General features: G+C 40.5%; 1 protein-coding gene across 1 annotated transcript in view; it reads right to left on the bottom strand.

Moving 5' to 3' along the window:
- LOC135718825 (5-hydroxytryptamine receptor 3C-like) overlaps nt 1–19,241 on the bottom strand; it is a 34,872-nt gene extending 15,631 nt beyond the window's left edge. Inside the window, exons 1-5 of the mRNA XM_073814126.1 lie at nt 19,237–19,241; nt 19,010–19,107; nt 18,668–18,828; nt 17,932–18,142; nt 2,230–2,370 (exon numbers count right to left, since the gene is read on the bottom strand). Of these exons, the coding sequence (XP_073670227.1) occupies nt 2,230–2,370; nt 17,932–18,142; nt 18,668–18,828; nt 19,010–19,107; nt 19,237–19,241 (616 nt within the window). The remainder of the gene's footprint in view (nt 1–2,229; nt 2,371–17,931; nt 18,143–18,667; nt 18,829–19,009; nt 19,108–19,236) is intronic.
- Between the last annotated feature and the right edge of the window lie 1,025 nt (nt 19,242–20,266).

Here is a 20,266-nt window from a genome sequence, read left to right as displayed (position 1 = left end):
TAAATTTGCCAATCACCATTTGGATGATCCAGAGGAGTCATGGGAGAAAACACAGTACAATTCAAACTTCAATGGTATTTCTTCTCCATAGGTGTATTAATACTTGATCAAGATTTCACTATCTCCTTTAAAATTAAAATTTTTTAACTCCACTCCACCGTGAATGGAAGGAAAAGCACAGAAAATGTAACCTGATCCAATTTTTTTTAATGTACGAAATGTTTTGACGAGTTTTTAATTCGGATCCAATATGCAAAGGTCTTGTGTCTTAGAAATCTGTGAGGACTTACATAACTTTCATTATTTCCATTTGATTGGAAGTAACAGCCAAAGGCAGTTCAGTAGGTCAAAATCGGGATCACATTTTGAGATTTTTAAAAATTATGAAAATGTTTAATGTGTTTGTAGCAACAGTTTTTAGTAGTATATAGCATGCACCAGCATACAAGTCATTACAGATGGGGTTCCTTTTAAATCTGCATCCTTAGCTGTTTAATTTCTTTCAATTTCTAGTTGAAACCTCAACATTTTTAATTTATTTTTCAGTGCTTCAGCTTGCACTAGCAGAGCAGACTTTTTTCCAACTGCTGTCATACGCGCTGAAGATAAACTTGATGCATTTAAAACATTTGAAAATCATGATATTTGACTATTTTAATTCTTAGAAACATTTGGTGATCTCACTGGTTCAACATTTAAGTTAGCATCCTTTAGAAATCATATTTCACTCCTTTGTCAAGTGCAAAATCCAAGTTTTCATTTATGTGACACACTTAATGTTTTTAAGTTAGGAGCCATCATCAGCCATGTTTCTTTCTTTCTTTCTTTATTCTTTACACCATTCCAGCATCTATGGTTATATTCATGGTGAGAACTGGTTAATTCATAGACAAGTTTATTCAGCCAAGTAAATCCAGACACAGGTTGGGGGAGGGACAATTTGGCACATCCAATTTGCCTAACATGCATGTTTTTGGCCTGTGGGAGGGAACCTGAGTTCCCGGAGTAAACCCACACTGACACAGGGAGAACATGCAAACACTTCACAGAAAGGCCACCTAACCTAGCCGGGGCTTGAACAGGGGACCTTCTTGCTGTGAAGCAACAGTCCCACATAGCAATTTTGTTCCGGCCCAGCTCCGGCCCACACAACCCGTTTTCCTCGGCCCACATACAACGAAGAATGATGGCCCTACAGTGGCCCAGTTCTGGATTACAGACAATAGCCCATAACTGGCCCAGACCTGGGCCAGAACAGGCCCTACAAACAAGGCTACGATGGCCCTTGCATGGGCAACCCTCACTTAGCCCCCAGGAAGCTCTTATGCAGCAAAACCCCCAAAGGTAAATGAACACTGCTGGATATATATATTGTCCCAAACTTACAGAGTGTTAAAAAGTAACACTGAAGCAGAATTAAAAGCTCTGTTATCCTCTCTCTCACCATCTCTGTCTAAACCTGAAATTGCATTTTACTTGTAGAGTCATTTTCTTCACAATAAGGGTGACTTTAAATGAAACAAAATCTAAACCTAAAGTAAGAAAATTACTCTACAAGTAAGATTTAAAATGCAATTTTAGGTTTCAGACAGAGATGGTGAGAGAGAGGATAACAAAGCTTTTAATTCTGCTTCAGTGTTACTTTTTAACACTCTGTAAGATTGGGACAATATATACATCCAGCAGTGTTCATTTAACTCTGGGGATTTTGCTGCATGAGGGCTTCCTGGGGGCTAAGTGAGGTCTGCCCATGCAAGGGCCATCGTAGGCTTGTTTGTAGGGCCTGTTCTGGCCCAGGTCTGGGACAGTTATGGGCTATAGTCTGTAATCCAGAACTGGGCCACTGTAGGGCCGTCATTCTTCGTTGTATGTGGGCCGAGGAAAACTGGTTGTGTGGGCCGGAAAAAAATTGCTATGTGGGACGTGCTACCCACTGAGCTCCAAAAATTAACAATGAACATTAATTCATTAATTCATTTTAATTTTAACATTTACAAATAGATTTTTAAAATCTAAAGTTGTAACTGCTAACATTAGCTAATGCAGATCAAACTAACCCAAACAATGCTATTGTCATTAAAATATTTATATATTGCTCATACAGAAAGCACATTTTTACAGTAAATACAGCAAATTGGTTGTAAAATTTTTGTTGTAAAGTGTTACTGATAAGTTAAATAACGTTACAAGAAAATGCTATCTGCATTCAAATGTTGGGTTGACACTTACCATCATGACCAGTAGCATCATATTTGGTTTCCGCTGGTGCTTCTGATTTTGTTTCTTCTCCTTTAGAAATCAGAAAATTCACAAAGATGGTTTCCAGAATGCTTATGCCAATAAGTGTGAAAATCCCACCGCAGTAAATCCCTGTAAAAACAGAAAAGCATGAGGAACTGTTGCAATCTGTCACGTAGAGGCAGGCAAGACAAGGCAGCGGATCCAAGTGCAACAAAGTTTATTAATAAAATCCGAAAGGTACAAAGTAAGAACAGGAACAAAGACCGGAACACACAACATAAATCATATGACAGCAAACAATACTTGACAAAGGACAACTGAAACACGAGGGCAATATATAAAAGAGGGTTAACAAGGAAACAAGACAAACCTAGGAAACAATCAACACGAGTACCAACGAACAAAAGAAAGACAGACTGGGATGACAATACATAACTTCAAAATAAGAGTATGAGACTGGGGAAATAGAAGACATGACTGTGACAGAGCCCTCCCCCTTTACCTCTTGATAAGCACCCCCACTCTAGCCCAAACCATGAAAAGACCTACTTTCACTAAAATGGTTGTTTTTACTAAACCATTTAGGGGCGGTTTCCCGGACAGGGATTAGACTAGTCCTAGACTAAAACATTTTTAAGAGCTCTCCAAACAGAAAACAACTTGCACTTATATACTGTATCTTAAAATACATCAGTGCCCTTTGTTTTGCCTCAAAATGCACACAGGTAATGTTTTTAGTAAGACATGTTTGTTAAAACTAGTTAAACTTGGGCCTAGTCCTGGATTAAGCTAATCCCTGTCCGGGAAACCGCCCCTTAGAGTATAAGAATAACTATGGTATCATTAGAGAGAAGACACTCTGAGTTTCATTTTCCAGGATGAAAAAAATAAAAAAATGTAGAGAGGTTGAAGTACTTTTTTGCATAATATCTTTTTATTAATAAAAACTTAATGATTAATATGTGTGTGAAACCTGCAATGATGCCAAAGCCACAAGTCTAAAGAAGTTATATTTCACGTTTGAAGTCAGTAGGCCCAAAATTGAGGTTCTTGCAAGGGTTTTTGTAAGACTAGTGCCTTTTCTAAGTGCCAGTCAGCCCCAAAATAAAAGTCTTTTGTTTACATGCATACACGTTTGTTCTTATTATTATTTATCCTTATGTAAGCGTATAAAATGCAGTTTCCACACCAGGAAATAAAACGTCACACAAAGATTGTTGGATTTGTTATCTAATTGGCTACACGTTCTGTCTATCATTATTTTCCATGAAGTAATTGGAGGAACGAGCGAGTCAGATGACGTCACGATAGTTGAAAGTGCTGTTTGGATATTATGTATTATACTCCCACTTTCTTTTTAAAACCAATTTGAACGCGGGTGTAATCTCATATACAATGTTACGATGTAAATAGTTCTCAGATTGTATATTATATTCTATTAGTAGACATTCATGAGAAATCTGATGTAAACAATGGACAATATATCTATATTTCATGGATTATACACATTTGTGGACAAAAATGGTCATTGGATGTATTCTATTAGACAGTTTTCATGAGTTATTCACACATCTGAAACAGACTGCATTCGACTAGCGATCATTATATCAACACAAAGGTAAGGAGTCCCGTTTATATTTTGCATGTTGTCATCTGGACTTCTGTCACAAACTACTACATTTATGACGCTAGAGCATCTGTATCTCAAAACAGAGACCATAAACTGATGCTAAACCCGTAGACCTTTATTATTAAAGGGGCCCTTCCTCTGTCGTTTTTATTGTTTCATACTGTTGGTAGGTCTACTAATGACGTTCGCATGGTTTTTACATCCAAAAACATCAAAAGCAATAAGTAATAGGCCATTTTGTACCCTGGTTTTAAGGCTGGTTCGAAAAATGATCCAATTTTTCATAGTAAAACTAACTTTCAATACTTATTTAACCTCATGTTTAATCAGTTTACTGTTAAGTGATTGTCTTAAGACACACACACACACACACACACACACACACATATTTTATCATAAACCCTTTCGACACACACACACACACACACACACACACACGTGTCTTTTATCGTAAACCCTTTTTACGCGTGTTCAGCAGCACACACACACACACACACACACACACACACACACACACACACACACACGTGTCTTTTGTCGTAAAGCCTTTTGATTGGTGTGCAGCAGCACACACACACACACGTGTGTCTTTTATCATAAACCTTTTTGACGCGTGTGCAGTATGAATTTGCGTGAATTCGCATCCCTCGGAAGAGAAGTCACTGGCCGCCACTGTGACACATAGTACTAAAGTGTTTTACTCACATAAGCTGCGCCATTCTGTCCGGATTCAATATTGATGGAGTAGCATTGCTTTTTAATCGCAGTCTCTCTTCAAATCCAGCATTCTTTTGAACATCCAAAAATGGAGCAAATGTTATGCTTCCCTCGTTTGATAGGAATGATGTCTCTCGACAAAAACAATGGCCCGAATACGGCACGGTTGACGTTCAGCCATCCTTGCTGTAACTTAGGAAAACTCACTGAACTACACGTATTATGTGGCCGCGGTCTCAAGTTGGAGAGGTCATGAATAGTAATGAGCTTGATCAACTCCACGTCACACTGATCAGCTTTTCTAATTGACCTGATTTCTCCGCTTATTTCTTTTCAGTGGCTAGGGCTGACAGAGGAGGTAGAAGTTAATTTTCACATTCACGACACAACACAAACACGTATGGACATAACACATATAAAAAAATACAAGTAAAAATGGTTTATGTGGAAGGGCCCCTTTAATGCTTGTAGACAGTAGGCTATATAGATATTGTTAGCAGCTTAAAAAAAACTGACGTCATCCCTCCCCCTAGCTAGAACGCGTAGAGAGGTTAAGAACAGCTTCCAGATGCTCCCAACACAAAAGCGAAGCAAGAGTCCAGGCGGTGGTGGAGCGGAGGTGGAACATGGGGAGGGAAAGTGGGCCAGACCCATGTAGAGGCAGAGGGCCTGGAGACCAGGTCGGAGTCAGCAGAGCGGCCATCTCGACTGTGGGCTCTGGCATGGCAGCAGCCAAATCAGCTCCCAGATTCGACACCAGCTGCCTGGTCCTGATGTTCACTGGGAAAGCTGGTGGGGGGCGTGTTGCCTGCTGCCCCCCAAAAAACTGTTTAGGCAAGGCCTCCTCCTCAGCCTCGCCCACAGTGAAAGAGGACCCAACTAAACAAACTGCTGGTCTATAAAATCCATTAGCCAAGCTTAAAGGAATAGTCTACCCTTTTGCCATAATAAACTATGTTATTACCTTAACTTAGACGAATAAATACATATCTATCTTTTTTTAATGCGTGCACTGTACAGCGCGTTGTGAATGTGTTAGCATTTAGCCTAGACCCATTCATTGCTATGGTACCAAACAGGGAAGCCAACAAACACTTCCGTGTTTTCCCTATTTAAAGACTGTTACATGAGGAGTTATACCAGTAAGTTTGGTGCCACAAAATAAAACTTTTTTTGGTACCATAGGAATGAATGGGGCTAGGCTAAATGCTAACACATTCACAACGTGCTGTACAGTGCACGCATTGAAAAAAGATAGGTATGTATTAATTTGTTTAGGTTGAGGTAATAACATAGTTTAATATGGCAAAAGGGTAGACTATTCCTTTAAGGACCATCAAGGAGTTTGGTTTTAAGCGGTTTATTGAGTCCAGCAATGTCAAGGAAATCTTGTGTGTGGTCCTCAAGGGAACGATTACCTTGGCATAGGCAGATGAGCTGAATTGCTGGATTCATGTTGGTCGAGTATTCTGTCACAGAGAGGCAGGCAAGACAAGGCAGTGGATCAAAGTGCTTGTATCAAAAAAAACGAAAAATCTCACAGTGAAGCACTGTACCAGATCTTGATTCGTTTTGCCATAACCACATGATAAGTGACGTCCGAAGCTTAGTTTTCGCTCTCAACCAAGTGACTGCTTCGTAATCTGGTTCAAAAGTAGCGCAAACCCCTTGCACAGGTTTTGAGTGTCATGCACTTTGATAGATCGATAGTGAACTGAGACTGAAACAGGGGGTAAGCTCTTTTGAATTTTGTGAATGGAACTGGTTGTTAAAGATTACTAACCATTTTCAATTGAAGATGCTGGCTTAAAAGAGTTTGTAGGTTTGTTGGATCCAACCTACACTCTTCCATCCCACCAGGCATTAAAGAAAATGGTGGAGGAAAAATACAAGGAGGTCAAAGAGAAGGCAATAGAAGAGGTAAATAAAAACAAAGCAGTAAGCCTCACACCTGATATGTGGATATCTCTTCATATGGATGCATATCTGGCAGTGACATGTCATTTTATAACTGATAATGATCAACTATCCAGAGTTTTACTGAGGGTAGGAACATTTTCAAAAAGTCACACTTCTTAAAATATAGCAGAAGTGAAGTCAGCTTTAATTGAGGAGTGGGGCATTCAAAACAAAGTAAGGTGTCTAGTAACTGATGCTGCTGCTAATATGATTGCTTGTGCAAGCATTCTGAAGCTCCACCACACAAACTGCATAGCACATGCCTTAAACCTAGTCGTGAAGAAAGCAACAGAACAAACAAAAGGATTGGAGGACATAAGACTAAAGGCACGGAAGATTGTGGCTCATTTCAAATGTAGTACAACAGCAAGAGAGAGATTATTGGTTTTACAAAATCAGATGTGCAAACCAACTCATAAATTGATTCAGGAGGTGGATACACGTTGGAACAGCACATACACCATGTTAGAGCATCTCTTTGCTCAGAGAGAGCCAGTAGGGGCTGCTTTGGTAACTTTGAAAACAAACCTCACACTGTTGACTTCAGAGGAGTACCAAAAAGTGTCATGATTTCGGTCTTACCGGTTTGCTGTGTGTTGTGTTTTTCCTTTGTTGTTTTGTGTTTGTTTGTGTGTCTATTGTGGATTTCCATCTCTTCGCTGTGGATTTGCTATTTGCCTGTGGACTATAAAGGACGCTGAACCTCTTGATACGCTAAAAAACTTTTCCATCTATCCTCGGTCTGCACGGCGAGCTACTGCGGGGCATTGTGCCCTACTGGGAAGCCGTTTCTTGGGTCCTGTCTTTACCTGTGCTCTCTCTTTGTACCCATAGACTGCCATCTCATCTGCAGAATTCCCATCAGGTGTCGTTGTCCCGTACCGCTGTATTTCCACCTTCGGTGCCCCTCTGCCATGGCTTAGCAGTGCGGTTGACATCTCCACAGTGCCCCGGGTTGAAAGTTCGCCCCCCCATCTTCCAGTCTTCCAGTGGTCTACGTGCCTCGCTCCATATTGGGGCAGTTAACCCCTGATCTACCCATGTCGGTGTCCAAGGCCGGGGTTTATTCTATCCCTTTCTTCGGCGGCAGCCTCCTTCTACTTCTCTTTGTTGTCAATTAAAAGTACCTTTGCATTGGGATTCTGACTCTGTCGTTCCTCACAAAAAGTAAATGAATGTCTTGGTGTAATTTGTCACGGTTAATCCGTGTCATGTCTTGTCTCTGTTTTCACCTGGACATTCATTGATTAATTACCTGCCTCATCACACCTGTTTGTCATTTAGTCTGCGTGTATATATACCTCTGTCTTCTGTTTGCTCACTGCTGGATCATTGTCATTACTACCCTGTCTGTTCCCTGTATTGGATGTTCCTGTGTTGCTGTGTTACTCCTCGTGTTTTGTTCCAGTTTTATTATTAAATGTTATTTATTTTGGAACCTTGCGTTTGCGTCCTGTCTCTCCTTCCGTGTCGCGACAGAATGATCCAGCCAAACTGGACGCAGCAGGTTCACGGAGGGCGGCTCCCCCAGGAGTTTCGTCGAGGGGGAGTAGTGACATCGGGGTTCATTCCCCATCAGCCCCGATGTCTCTTGGGGACCACCGTGAGCGATCGCTCGCTCCTGCGGGCCTGCGGGAGGAGGATCGGCCCAGGCGGTCCCCCAACGGTTGAGTCGTCGTCGACGGTCCCTCTGAGGACCACCATCCTGCTCGCAGGGGGATCCGGAACGGACCACGCCCGATCATTTCCCTGGGGTGGCTACCGAGGGTCTCCGTTTCCGCAAGGGGATGGGAGATGATTTCCGGGGGCATCTGATCGTTGACGATTCCCAGGAGGGGGGTAATTCGTCTGCCTCGGTTCTCGGAGCGATCGCTCCGGTTCTCCTGGCGCAGTCCGGCCAACCGTCCTGTTGTTCTCATCCCGGCGGCTGCCGGCTTCGCCAGGGTCCCCAAGCCCTCCACCCCTCCCTTGGACTCTCGCTACCAGACTTTGTTTTTGTTGTGTTTTATGAGAGTGTCTGGTAGCCACTCGTAGAGGGGAGGGTAATGTCACGGTTAATCCGTGTCATGTCTTGTCTCTGTTCCGATTGTTTTCACCTGGACATTCATTGATTAATTACCTGCCTCATCACACCTGTTTGTCATTTAGTCTGCGTGTATATATACCTCTGTCTTCTGTTTGCTCACTGCTGGATCATTGTCATTACTACCCTGTCTGTTCCCTGTATTGGATGTTCCTGTGTTCCTGTGTTGCTGTGTTACTCCTCGTGTTTTGTTCCAGTTTTATTATTAAATGTTATTTATTTTGGAACCTTGCGTTTGCGTCCTGTCTCTCCTTCCGTGTCGCGACATAATTTCAATGAGGCTTCCACTGAATTGTCAAAAGAGAAGAGAGTGTCAGGGTCAAAGGTGATTCATCTTATAAGAATGCTGAGGCATGCAAAGACTACAAAGAGCTCACAGGTTCATGATGAGATGGCTGTGCAGTTGTGCAACAACCTCATGATACTTTTTGCTGAGAGAATGTCTACATATGAGACTATGAGCGTCATGACTTTGGCAATTCTGCTTGATCCACACTTACGATAGGTTTCTGCAGCCAGTCAGATGCACAGACTGCTGTGAGACCTCTTGTAAGTCTTATATTTTTTACTTACAGTCTTGTACTTTTGAGCTTATTTGTTATTAGGCTGTGTTTGGGTTATTGATTGGTGCACACTGGTTCACAATTTATAACCATAAGGTAGCCAAGAGATAAAGTAATGTTGTATGTCTCGATAGCTTGCATGTTGTGATCTTTCGATGAGTTAGCTAGCATGTTGTGCCTCGTCACGAATGTAGTGTAATGCTTTTAAATGATGACTACCAAACCACATTAAGGAGCGGTTTCCCAGACAGGGATTAGACTAGTCCTTGACTAAAATAAATGTAAGAGCTGTCCAAACTGAAAACAACTTGCACTGACATATCTTAAAATACATCAGTTCCCTTTGTTTTGCATCAAAATGCACATAATTAATGTTTTTAGTAAGGCATGTTTGTTAAAACTAGTTTAATTTCCTAATTAAACTAAGGCCTAGTCCTGGTTTAAGATAATCCCTGTTCAGGAAATCACCCATAAATGTTTTATGGTCAAAATGCAGGTTCCTTAGTTCATGCATGTAATCCATGCAGAGTGGTAAGAATTTGCAATCCGCGCTCAAAGCATTTCATAATAACTCCACGCCATCCTTATTAACGCCTCGCTCCGTTTTCGCTCCACTGTAAATTTTCATTCTCTTTTGAAACAACACCAACCTCGATGGCTCGTTAAAATATCAATGGCCACTGAGGGTCTATTGCAGTTCTGTAGCAGAAAGCGCAATATAAGTAAGGATAGGAGGATTCGCACCATTTTTTTATTCCACTTTTGCATTTTTAAATTCTACTTAATTTTTTTTAATTTAATTGTTTTTCTTTATTAACATAAGCTAGATTGACATGATTGGCGCTCATCTTTTGCTTCGCCGAACTTTAAACCCCGAACTTTCAGACATCCTCGCATTTTGTGCTGTGCTTTAAAAACAATTCACGAGTGCCCTCCATAGAATGTAAAAAATTTTGCTTTTACATTTAAGATGTAAACACGTGGTCTGTCCCTACAGAATCAAACTTAAAATGCAAAACTAAATTTAAATATTTTTCCCAAAACCTTCAAGGTGCCACCTGCCATAGTAACAACCTACACCTCCAAGCATAAACGCTCCCCATAAATTTATTTAAAAAGCTATACGTTCAGAAAAGTAATGTTACAAGCCCGTAGGCAGGGGGGTTCAGATGGTTGGAACAAACCCCCTCTCACTTCCAAAAGTCCAGGATTTAAGTCGTTTTTTTTTTCATGTGATTATTTTCATCATTGTTTTAATCAATCCTTGTGACAAATATTCTGGGATGCTGTTTCAAATATGATACATTATTGTAGCTGGACATGTGTGTGCCCCTTGTGTGCAGTTCATAGAGAGTCCTCGCAATACACTTCAAAACAACTGTCGAAGAAGCGTCGCCTCTGAATGATGGGGAGGGGTTATATATATATACAGGGTCCTAAATTAACTTTTTTGACCACCAGCCAATGTGGCTGGTAACTTTCTAAAGTTCTAAAGTCAAGCCGCTTCTGCCCTTCACACTTCACGCTAAATACATGCTAATCATTCCCCTGAGAAAAGGGTTAAGTTTCGCATCGGCCAGACCACCCACGAAAAGCCTGTGTTCCCCAGTCCCCTCTTTACATCAGGTTGCTGGACACCATGGAAATGTTGCCGTTCTTAGGACCATTCACACTCTATGCACCCCCACACCTAAACTCGCTATCATAGCAAACCCAAAATGTAGCAAAATGTTTTTGTTGTTATAGCGAAACCAAAAAAATCCTCACAAACAGAGCAATTTCCCCCCTTGCTATGATATTGCAGAAATGGGTACCTGCTGCAACCTTATCCTTTACATTTTTTATACATTATAGAAAATGTCTTGCAATCCATACCCCTGTCGAAGCTTGCTCCCAAACTTCATGTCTGGTGCTCCCAGTATGTCCAGGTGGATCATAGACGTGAAAAAATAGCTACTCGCTCCAATTCTCTCGCAGACCTCCTGCATTCTTACCTCTTTGGCCTCTGACGAATGCATTCATATCCTCAGAGCCAAAGTATAAGCTTTGTTACAGAAAGGCGCTATAAAAATGGTCCCCACAGATTTTATAGTCCTTACATCCTCGTTCAAAAGAAAGACAGCAGTGTTAGACCAATCTTGGACTTACACGCTTTGAACCACTTTCTCATGAAAAAGCTGTTGAAAATGTTGAAAAAAAGTAAAGCGAATTATGGCTCTACTTTGCCCAAGGAATTGGTGTAAATCGGTGGATCTGAAAGGTGATTATTTTCACTTCCCAATAGTCCCCTGTTGACTACTCTTGAGACTTGTGTTTGAAGGGATAGCACACCAATACACTGCCATACCCTTTAGATTATCTGTAGCCCCATGTACATACAGTATACCAAATGTGCGGATACAGCACTCACCCCTCTAAGATGGAGTGACACTGGCATGCTGAATAATTTTGATGATTGATGGTTCTAGCTCAGCTGGAGCAGGAGATATGTGCACACAGATCCGTTCTTCTCTAGCATCTGGAATATTTCGGGTTCAGGATCAACCTCAACAAGAGCTTGCTCACCCTAGGGCTGTGCCGGTTACAGAATTGGTGATGACGGTTATGACGTGAGTCAAATGTGACGGTTCATCACATAACCGTCTGGGGGGGGGGGGGGGTTGTTTAAATGCTCGTGGATTGATGCGTGTCATTTTACCATAAAATCATGAATGTGATGCCAAGTGTGTTTTAAACCATAATGACTTTTAAAATTAAAACAAATTAACAGAAAGCAATTAAATATTTAAAAAACACACTTGCCAGACTGCGCTGTCACTCTCTGCCCAGCATAAATGAAATCCTCTATCTGTCATTATCTTTATAATCTTCAGAGAAACAGATTTGTGCCATGGGCTTTTAATATCTATAATTGTGTCTATATCTGTCATTACACGGACCAGAACAGCACGAAAACAATGTGGATTAAAAAGCGTCTTAAAGAGGTTTTGCTCATAAATGCATGTAAAATAAAGTAATGTGAACTTGAGATTGTTATACTGTTATTAAACTGCGCCATATGCGCTGCAAACGCAGCCGGTGTAAAAGCACAATGGCCACTAGCAGTGAATGTGCTTTCAGGAGAGTTAGTAGATGGGAGGATTTGAACTTGAATAGTGGGGCGGAGCCTTTCCGCGGTTAAAACATATTATGGTCATTCATGTTTATTTGATTCTATAAATTAAATAGAAGGAAGAGATGATTTGAAAGGCGAGACTTTGTTTAATATGTTTAATCTCAAAGTAACCAAAAAGTGCCCTGGTCTCTCCTGTATGTCAGCGCAGTGTCTGCTCCGCTCTGTATTTTTCATTGCGTGACGTGATAACATGGTGGTGCATGTAACACAGACTTTTGACAATTGTTTTTAATTAGTATTTAAACATTTTTTTATGATATATATATTTTTTATATTTTAATAACACGGTTTTGTCGGTTATAGAGTTCTAATGACGGTGTTCAACTATAACCGTCGGTCTCACGGTTATATAATAACCGTCACACCCCTAGCTCACCCCTACTCAGCGGATCACATTTTTAGGCAGGGTCCGAGCCTGGCAGGGTGCAGTAGTGGTCAGACACACAGTAACTTTGTTCAAAGTTGCTCCTTCATTCCACTTGATGATGTGAGGTCTCATGGCAGCAGCATTCTGCTGGGTCTGCTTTACATGCAGCCATTCCAATTTTGGCTAAAAGCGAGGGTCCTGTCATGAGCGTGGAGGTTGGGGTGACTAAAGCTCAAAGTGACACACGACTGCATGAGAGCGATGTTGCCGCTTGCCTAATCCTTTTAGGTGCTCATTTAGGAGTTCATCTCAGTGTACAGAAGGAAAGTGTGACTAAGAATGTCTCCAAGAGGGGATTGACTGCTAACTGCATTGGCAAACACGCCTTCAGCACGTGGACTGCCCCTTTGTCACAACGGCATATCAAACATCTCAAGATAATGGCAGTTATATTGGTGTTTCAGCATTTCCAATCGAAAATTCAGCACCACCACCACGTCTAGATCCGATCGGACATCATGATGATGGTTTAATTCATAAATCACCAGGGAGGGCTCCGATCTCATCCACTATACAGACTGACAAGGTGCCTCTTAATTTGGGGACAGCGGAATGTCTGCTGAATCAGAGCGACACATGTCCCGAGCACAGTAAACAAGGGAATGGTGACTGCACCCCCAAATGGTCGAGACAATCTGGGACATTTTCTATTGAGCAGAAATCAGCCTCTTTGACTCAGAGGAGAATGCCCACTGCCTGATGCCTTTCTCAAAGCAGAGTGACACCCTGTCCCAGACGTGTTCAAAGCACCGTCTTTATGCCTTTCCTATGCAGGTCCTTAGCAGGATCAAGGAAGACTAATGCGTAGTGCTACTAGTCGCCGCCTGTGTCAGAACAAGCCGTGGTTTTCCAATCTGAGAGGTCCCATTAGAGGTATGGCCTCCTCCTGGGCTAAGGATATACATAGCGGATATATGTGCGGCAGCCGGCTGGTCCTTGCCACCCACCTTTATTAGATTTCAAAGCTTAGATAGAGCCTTACAGAAGCAGGTCCTCACGGCTTAATCTTTAAATCGCCATAATTCGTGATGCGCCCCAGTGTGCCCACCCTGTCATTCAGGCCATGTGTTAAGTGCTTTAGGAGCAGTTATTGTCTTATTCAAGATTTTAAATGTCCTTTGGTATGTAAGTGTTTATTAAAGGGGTCATAGCGTGAAAATTAGACTTTTTTCATGTTTAAGTGCTATAATTGTGTCCCCAGTGCTTCTATCAACCTAGAAAATGTGATAAAGATCAACCCAGTAACTTAATTTGAGTAAGCCATTTTCTGCAAGCATGTAAAAAATGTGGTTGTTTTGTGAGGTAGGTAGCAAGGCAAATGACAATAATACCGCCCCCTTTATCTGCACTATCCAACCACAGCACTGCCATTTAGTGCCGAGAGAAAGAGGGAGAAAATAAGGACTTGACAGTAGAGCTGAAGATCTTTCCCCGAACCCGATGGGACCCGTCGGGACCCGACGGGCTCGGGCTTAATTTCTAACATTTTACACGGGCTCGGGCCGGGCTCGGGCTTGCGCTCCGGCTTTGTGAGGTAAATGAGCGGTCAAGTTCAATGCAGCTGGATCAGTAGCGCAGGACCGCGCTGAAGCCATTTTCAGTGGATTTAATAATTTTCCTCATCAAAAACATGTAGTCTAATCTTGGTGAGTAAAGGTTTTTCAATGTATAACTAAATATTAATTGAGTCTTAAATACATAATTTAGACAGAGGATATAGACTAATGTTGGCAGTAATGGAGAGAAGTGCCGACGCAAATCCTTCTCTTAATTTCGTTATTGCCAAATACCCATCTTAATTCAGAATGTATTATCTTAATTTAATTTGTTAAGAAATAATATTTTTTATTGGCCTATTTATAGCGTATTGCATAGGCCTATTTAGAATGAGATGTTACAATGTTACAGATGACTTATTTTATTTCTTTGTTTCAACTTCCAAGTGGCATGTAGATTATTAGTCATGAATAAATAATGTTAAAACATGTGTAAATTACTCGTTCTTGACAAAAGCTGTGTGTGTGCGCACATTAAAATAATGTCGGGCTGTAAACGGGTTCGGGCTTTTAAAAAGCTGTCAATCTAAATGTACGTTCGGGCTGCATTCTGTCGGGCTTCGGTCATTTCGGGCCTAACTTTTAAGGCCCGATTAAAGCTCTACTTGACAACACAATTGAGTTTCAATTACAACAAACCACCATCATTGTGATCAGTGTTTGCACTTCATCCGCTCATTTGCATTTTAAACGACACAAACGGCACACTTTTGCTCAGGCCTACAAATTTGCGATTTTAACATGCTATAATAAATTATCTGTGGAGTATCTGTGAGCTAAAACTTCACATACACACTCTGGGGACACCAACGATTTATTTTACATCTTGAAAATTTCTCATAATATGACCCCTTTAATACAAGTTAACAATATGTTATTGTAACGTGGGTTATTGTTTCCAACGTAAATCTCATTTCTTGGGCTACAATAAACACACGGATTGTAGGCAACAGTTTAATTTCTGGGCCTGCTGACGTAGACAAGACCGACATTATCATAATTGCTCCCACCTGGAATCACAGCCTGTAAATTAACTCCTGTCAGCATTGCATTGTGAGCGAATCTTTCAAACATGATAAGGAGCATCACATTTCCGGTTGACATCAGAGGTATTCAGGCCAATTACAACGTACAGATTAGCTGGCCAATCGGGGACACAGCGCTTTTCAGATCAAAGATTTTTGTACAAAGTCAAAGAGTTTAAGGAAAGCAGTATATCTAAAGCTACAAAAATGTACGGTATGTGGAAAATAATGTGTTTTATTACCCATAAACCACGCAAACACATTGTATTATCCAAAATGCACAAAATAACATTGTTTTTTGTTAGCAACGAAATAAGTGCACTTTAAGAGATGCAATAGGCTTTGAAACCTTTGTGCTCACACTGCCATATTTATATGGGCCCTACGAGTGTCCTGTCTCTGGCCTATGCCCAGACTTATATGTGACCAGTCACGGAAAGTAGGGACACAAGTCAGATCTGGGCCATTTTGATTTATAAAGTGCAGTTTCTAAGCGTTCCAACGCTGTGTAACACATGGAAATCTGATAAGATTTGGAGAAGTTGTGGCCATTTGAATTTAGGAACTCAGAAAAACTCAAACCGAGAAAATAGAGATGAAAGGGACTCTCTTTTCCAGCTGGGGGAGACAATAGGGCTCATTTACATCTCATTTAGCTAAGCCATACCGCCTGTAAAGCCGTTTTGAGATACAGATGTTCTAGCGTCATATGTAGTATTTTGTGACAGAAGTCCGAATGACAACATGCAAAAATAAACATGACTTTTTACCTTTGTGTTGAACAAGTCGAATCCAGTCTGTTTCAGATGTGTGAATCATCCAATGACCATTTTTGTCCACAAAAACGTATAATCCGTGAAATATAGATATAAAGTCTATTGTTTACATCAAATTTCGCATGAACGTCTGGTAATAAAATAGAATATACAATCTGAGGACTATTTACATCGTAACATGTAAGGGTATATGAGATTACACTCTGGTAATTTACGTTCTGTTAAACACATGAAACCGCCTTCTAAGTTTGTATTTAAAACAGGGAGGTAGTATAATAGATAATCCAAACAGCACTGAAAACGTGACGTCCTTTAGGGATGTTACCAACCAATCACTCACTCGTTCCTCCATCAGCCAATGACTTCATGGAAAATATTGATAGATAAAACATGTAGTCAATATATATAAAGAATTCAACGATCTCTGTGTAACTTATGTGTGTTTGACTTCATGCTGCGCTGCAAGAACTGACAGACAGATGACGTCAAAGTACCGCGAGAGCGAGTCGAAATTAAACTACTCCGTAAGATTTCTTGAAGAGCTCTCGTGGTACTTTGACTTCATCCGACTGCGGCGCCGCATAAAGTCGAGTAAGCCAGTGACGCGGCTGACGTACGATGCGGCTGACTGTTATCTGTTCCACCCCAGCTTCTTTTTTTTTCTTTTGTTTTGTGCGCCCGAGTTTGTTTACAGTCTGGGGAGACGCACGCTGTAAGTTGGAAAAAAAACTTAGCAAACATGTACAGTCACGTGACTTCATGCGGTTTACAACAGAACCGAAAGAGAAGACAGTGCTGAATATAGTTGTAATTCTTGCTATTTTTGGACCAAAATGTATTTTCGATGCTTCAACACATTCTAACTGACCCACTGATGTCACATGGACTACTTTGATGATGTTTTTATTACCTTTCTGGACACGGAAACCGTACATAGATTTTCAATAGAGAGGACAGAAAGCTCGGACTAAATCTAACGTTAAAACATCTTAAACTGTGTTCCGAAGATGAACGGAGGTCTTCCGTGCTTAGAACGACATAAGAGTAAGTCATTAATTACATTATTTTCATTTTTGGGCGAACTATCCTTATTTAGTAGTCACGCTGTTCCCTTTGGGGGCGGGGGCGAAAACAACTGCTTATACAGTATGTAAATATACACAGACAATGACCCCCCCCCCCCCGCGCTGTACGGTAGAATCTCCGGAAAAACAAGCCGATTTCAACCGCAAAATGTACGCTTTTAAATGTACAAAAACTGCTATCTCAAACATGGAGAGGCTTCTTCGTGATCTTAACTAACAGTTTCTGCAAAAAAACGAAAATCACAAATTTTGAACTTTGTTTCTCATTATCTCGAAACTTGTGCTGCAGACTTGTGTCACTGGTTTCTGTGACGGGTCACATATAGGCAAATCATCTGCCCGAAATGGCAGGCTTGAACACCACTGGTCTGTGATTTGTAAATATGTTAACGCATAGGCTTTAGTATCATAAAACAATAGTTTTCCCATAGCGTCATTTGCTGACGCAATGTTCATTCATGTTATTTTAGGGAACTGGGGTTATGTGAGTAACCTTATCGTTTTGCTTTGTGGGTATTTCTTAACGTCGGCTTTGTTCACTCATTTAGTACCAGTATTCAAATCTAAATTGTCTTCTGCTAAGGGAACTGGTAAATCTCTACATTTTTCATTATATTGATGTTATACTGATAGGATCAAGTGTGTAATTTTATTATATTATAATGTTTTAATGCTGACAGTCATGTTGACTTACCAATCAGTGGGATTTTACTGGAGGTAGATGGCAGCTTGTCATGAAGAATCAGCAGTAACACAGAAATGGACAGCAGTAAAGTCACTTTAAAGCTCAGCTTGTCTGCTACAGATGCCTTTATGAAGAAGGAGGCTACATCTAGCACAAGGACACAGAATACTGGAAAAATTAAGTTGATGATATACATCCGAGATCTCCTCATGATGGTGATCTGCAATATGAAAATATAAACAGTAACAACAATACAGTCCAAATAATTTATTATGTTACAGCCTGTCTGTATAATTCTGCAATTCTGAAACTATTGGTGATTATGCAAGTAAAAAGCCTAACATTAAGCCTATGGGTCAGCCATCTATGTCAGATTATACGTATTGTAATTTTTAGGCATTTGTACTGTATATTATACTACATTGTACTGTTCTGTACTGTAATATACTGTTAATTATATTGGACACCCTTTCTAAACAACAGGTTTGGCTTTTTCAGGAATTTCACAATTAATGTACTGTATACAATTACATTCTAGAATATTGTGCTTATATGCATCTTAAATTTGTGCAGAAAGCAATGCCTGGGTCCTGGCACACAATTTTAATTTATCTCAGAGGATATTTTTTCAGGGTTTCCAGACCAGATTATGCACATTTTCAATGTTGTTTTGAGACAAAAGTTTATTAATATATAAGAGTTTTAACATTATCATCATGATGGATCTGTGCTCTTTGCTCTCTACCTGAAATACAATGCGACTTCTATCGACCCACAAAGTCTTGGAAGAGGTTGTTGTCGTAGTTAAATTGAGAAAATCCCACTCTCCCTCAGTCTGAAAGTTCTTCTTGGATTCATTGACAAGGGATTTCGGATCTGTGCCTTTCTTCAATTTTAGCTGATCGTCTGTGGAAAAATATAAAGCAATACATGTTAAAATTTGACAATCAAACAATTCATGTGAACAACTGTAATGGTTATATTTCATTTATGTGTTTGTTTTTGATTTCACCTGTATAGGTTAAAGATTGAAGAGTTAAACTGCAGATTTGTGTGTCAAATGGAAACCTGTAGAGATCCATCTTACAGGTTGTGGTCAGAGATAAAATATCCATTGTCCACTTTAAGCCACGAGAATTTATTTGCACATATGGAGACTCCTTCACTGCAGCCTCTGTCTTGACACTGAATCAACAAAACAAAAAGCATCAGATATTCAAATAAAATAAAATAAACTTTTTATTGTAGCAAAGTGTAGTTGTAGCCCAGTATATGCCTGGGTGTTCAACACAGATCTGGTCTACACAAACAGACCTCATAGTGTAAGTAGAAATGATGAGTGTGCCCAGATTTGACCCAGAGATTATCAAATAAAGGGCGGTGGCCCAGATGTGGCTCTGTCTCTAAATTGGTTTCAATATAACAAAGAATTATTAATTTAATTTTCAGTAAGAGCTTTTGAAGATGTATGACAAAAATAATGTTGCAAAATGGTTTGAAATAAGTGAAGATTGGTGTTTATGGAGTTGTTTAATCTTCTGGTGAAATCTTGACAGATTTCATGCGTTTATCTGTAGGGTGGCCATTTGTGCCAGTTCCCCCGGACACGTCCCGAACATGTTTTCGGGTGCGTTCTCTGGAAGTCGCGTTGGTCGACTGCATATGCCATCAAGGTTTAATATTTCGGGTTCGATTTCAGAAAAGCAACCGTTACATTTCAAGGTAAAATGAAACTACAATGGTTCTATCTCTTAAAATAAATAAATCTTAATTTTCTGATGTATTTTAACTAAAATGTGAGAACCTCGATGACATATGCGGCCGAGCAACGCGACTTCCGGAAAAAGCACCCGAAACATGTTCGGGACGTGTCCGGCGGAACTGGCACGAATGGCCACCCTATTTATCTGTTATTTGCTGTCATGAACATGCAACCACAGAACCCACATGCAGGTGGCGGATGAAAACAAAACTTTAAGACAAAATACCAGAAAGCAAAAACCCACGAGGGGGCAAGACTTGACTTGACTTGACTCACATAGATGATTCAACAATCAGTCAACTATAGCAAGATTCTACAATTCTGATTCGAATATGAAAATCCTTAGTTGAGGACACCCCCAACCTGTATGATGGAAAAAAATGCTTGCTTGCATTGCATTTAACACAGGCCATGTGATATGTCTACTGTCCAGTTATTTATTTCATGTCCCATTTCAAGTTACTTATTTTGAATTCCTTTTCACATAGAATAATGTTTTGTTAATAATATACAGTATTATTACCGCCAATGTAGGGCTAGTTACACTAGTTCACTGTTTACATGTATTTAAATGTGCCACAG

This window comes from Paramisgurnus dabryanus, chromosome 3 (assembly GCF_030506205.2).
Source record: "Paramisgurnus dabryanus chromosome 3, PD_genome_1.1, whole genome shotgun sequence".
Lineage (NCBI taxonomy): Eukaryota > Metazoa > Chordata > Actinopteri > Cypriniformes > Cobitidae > Paramisgurnus > Paramisgurnus dabryanus.
Note: the sequence above shows the minus strand (reverse complement) of the source record. Positions and strands in the feature narration are given on the sequence as shown.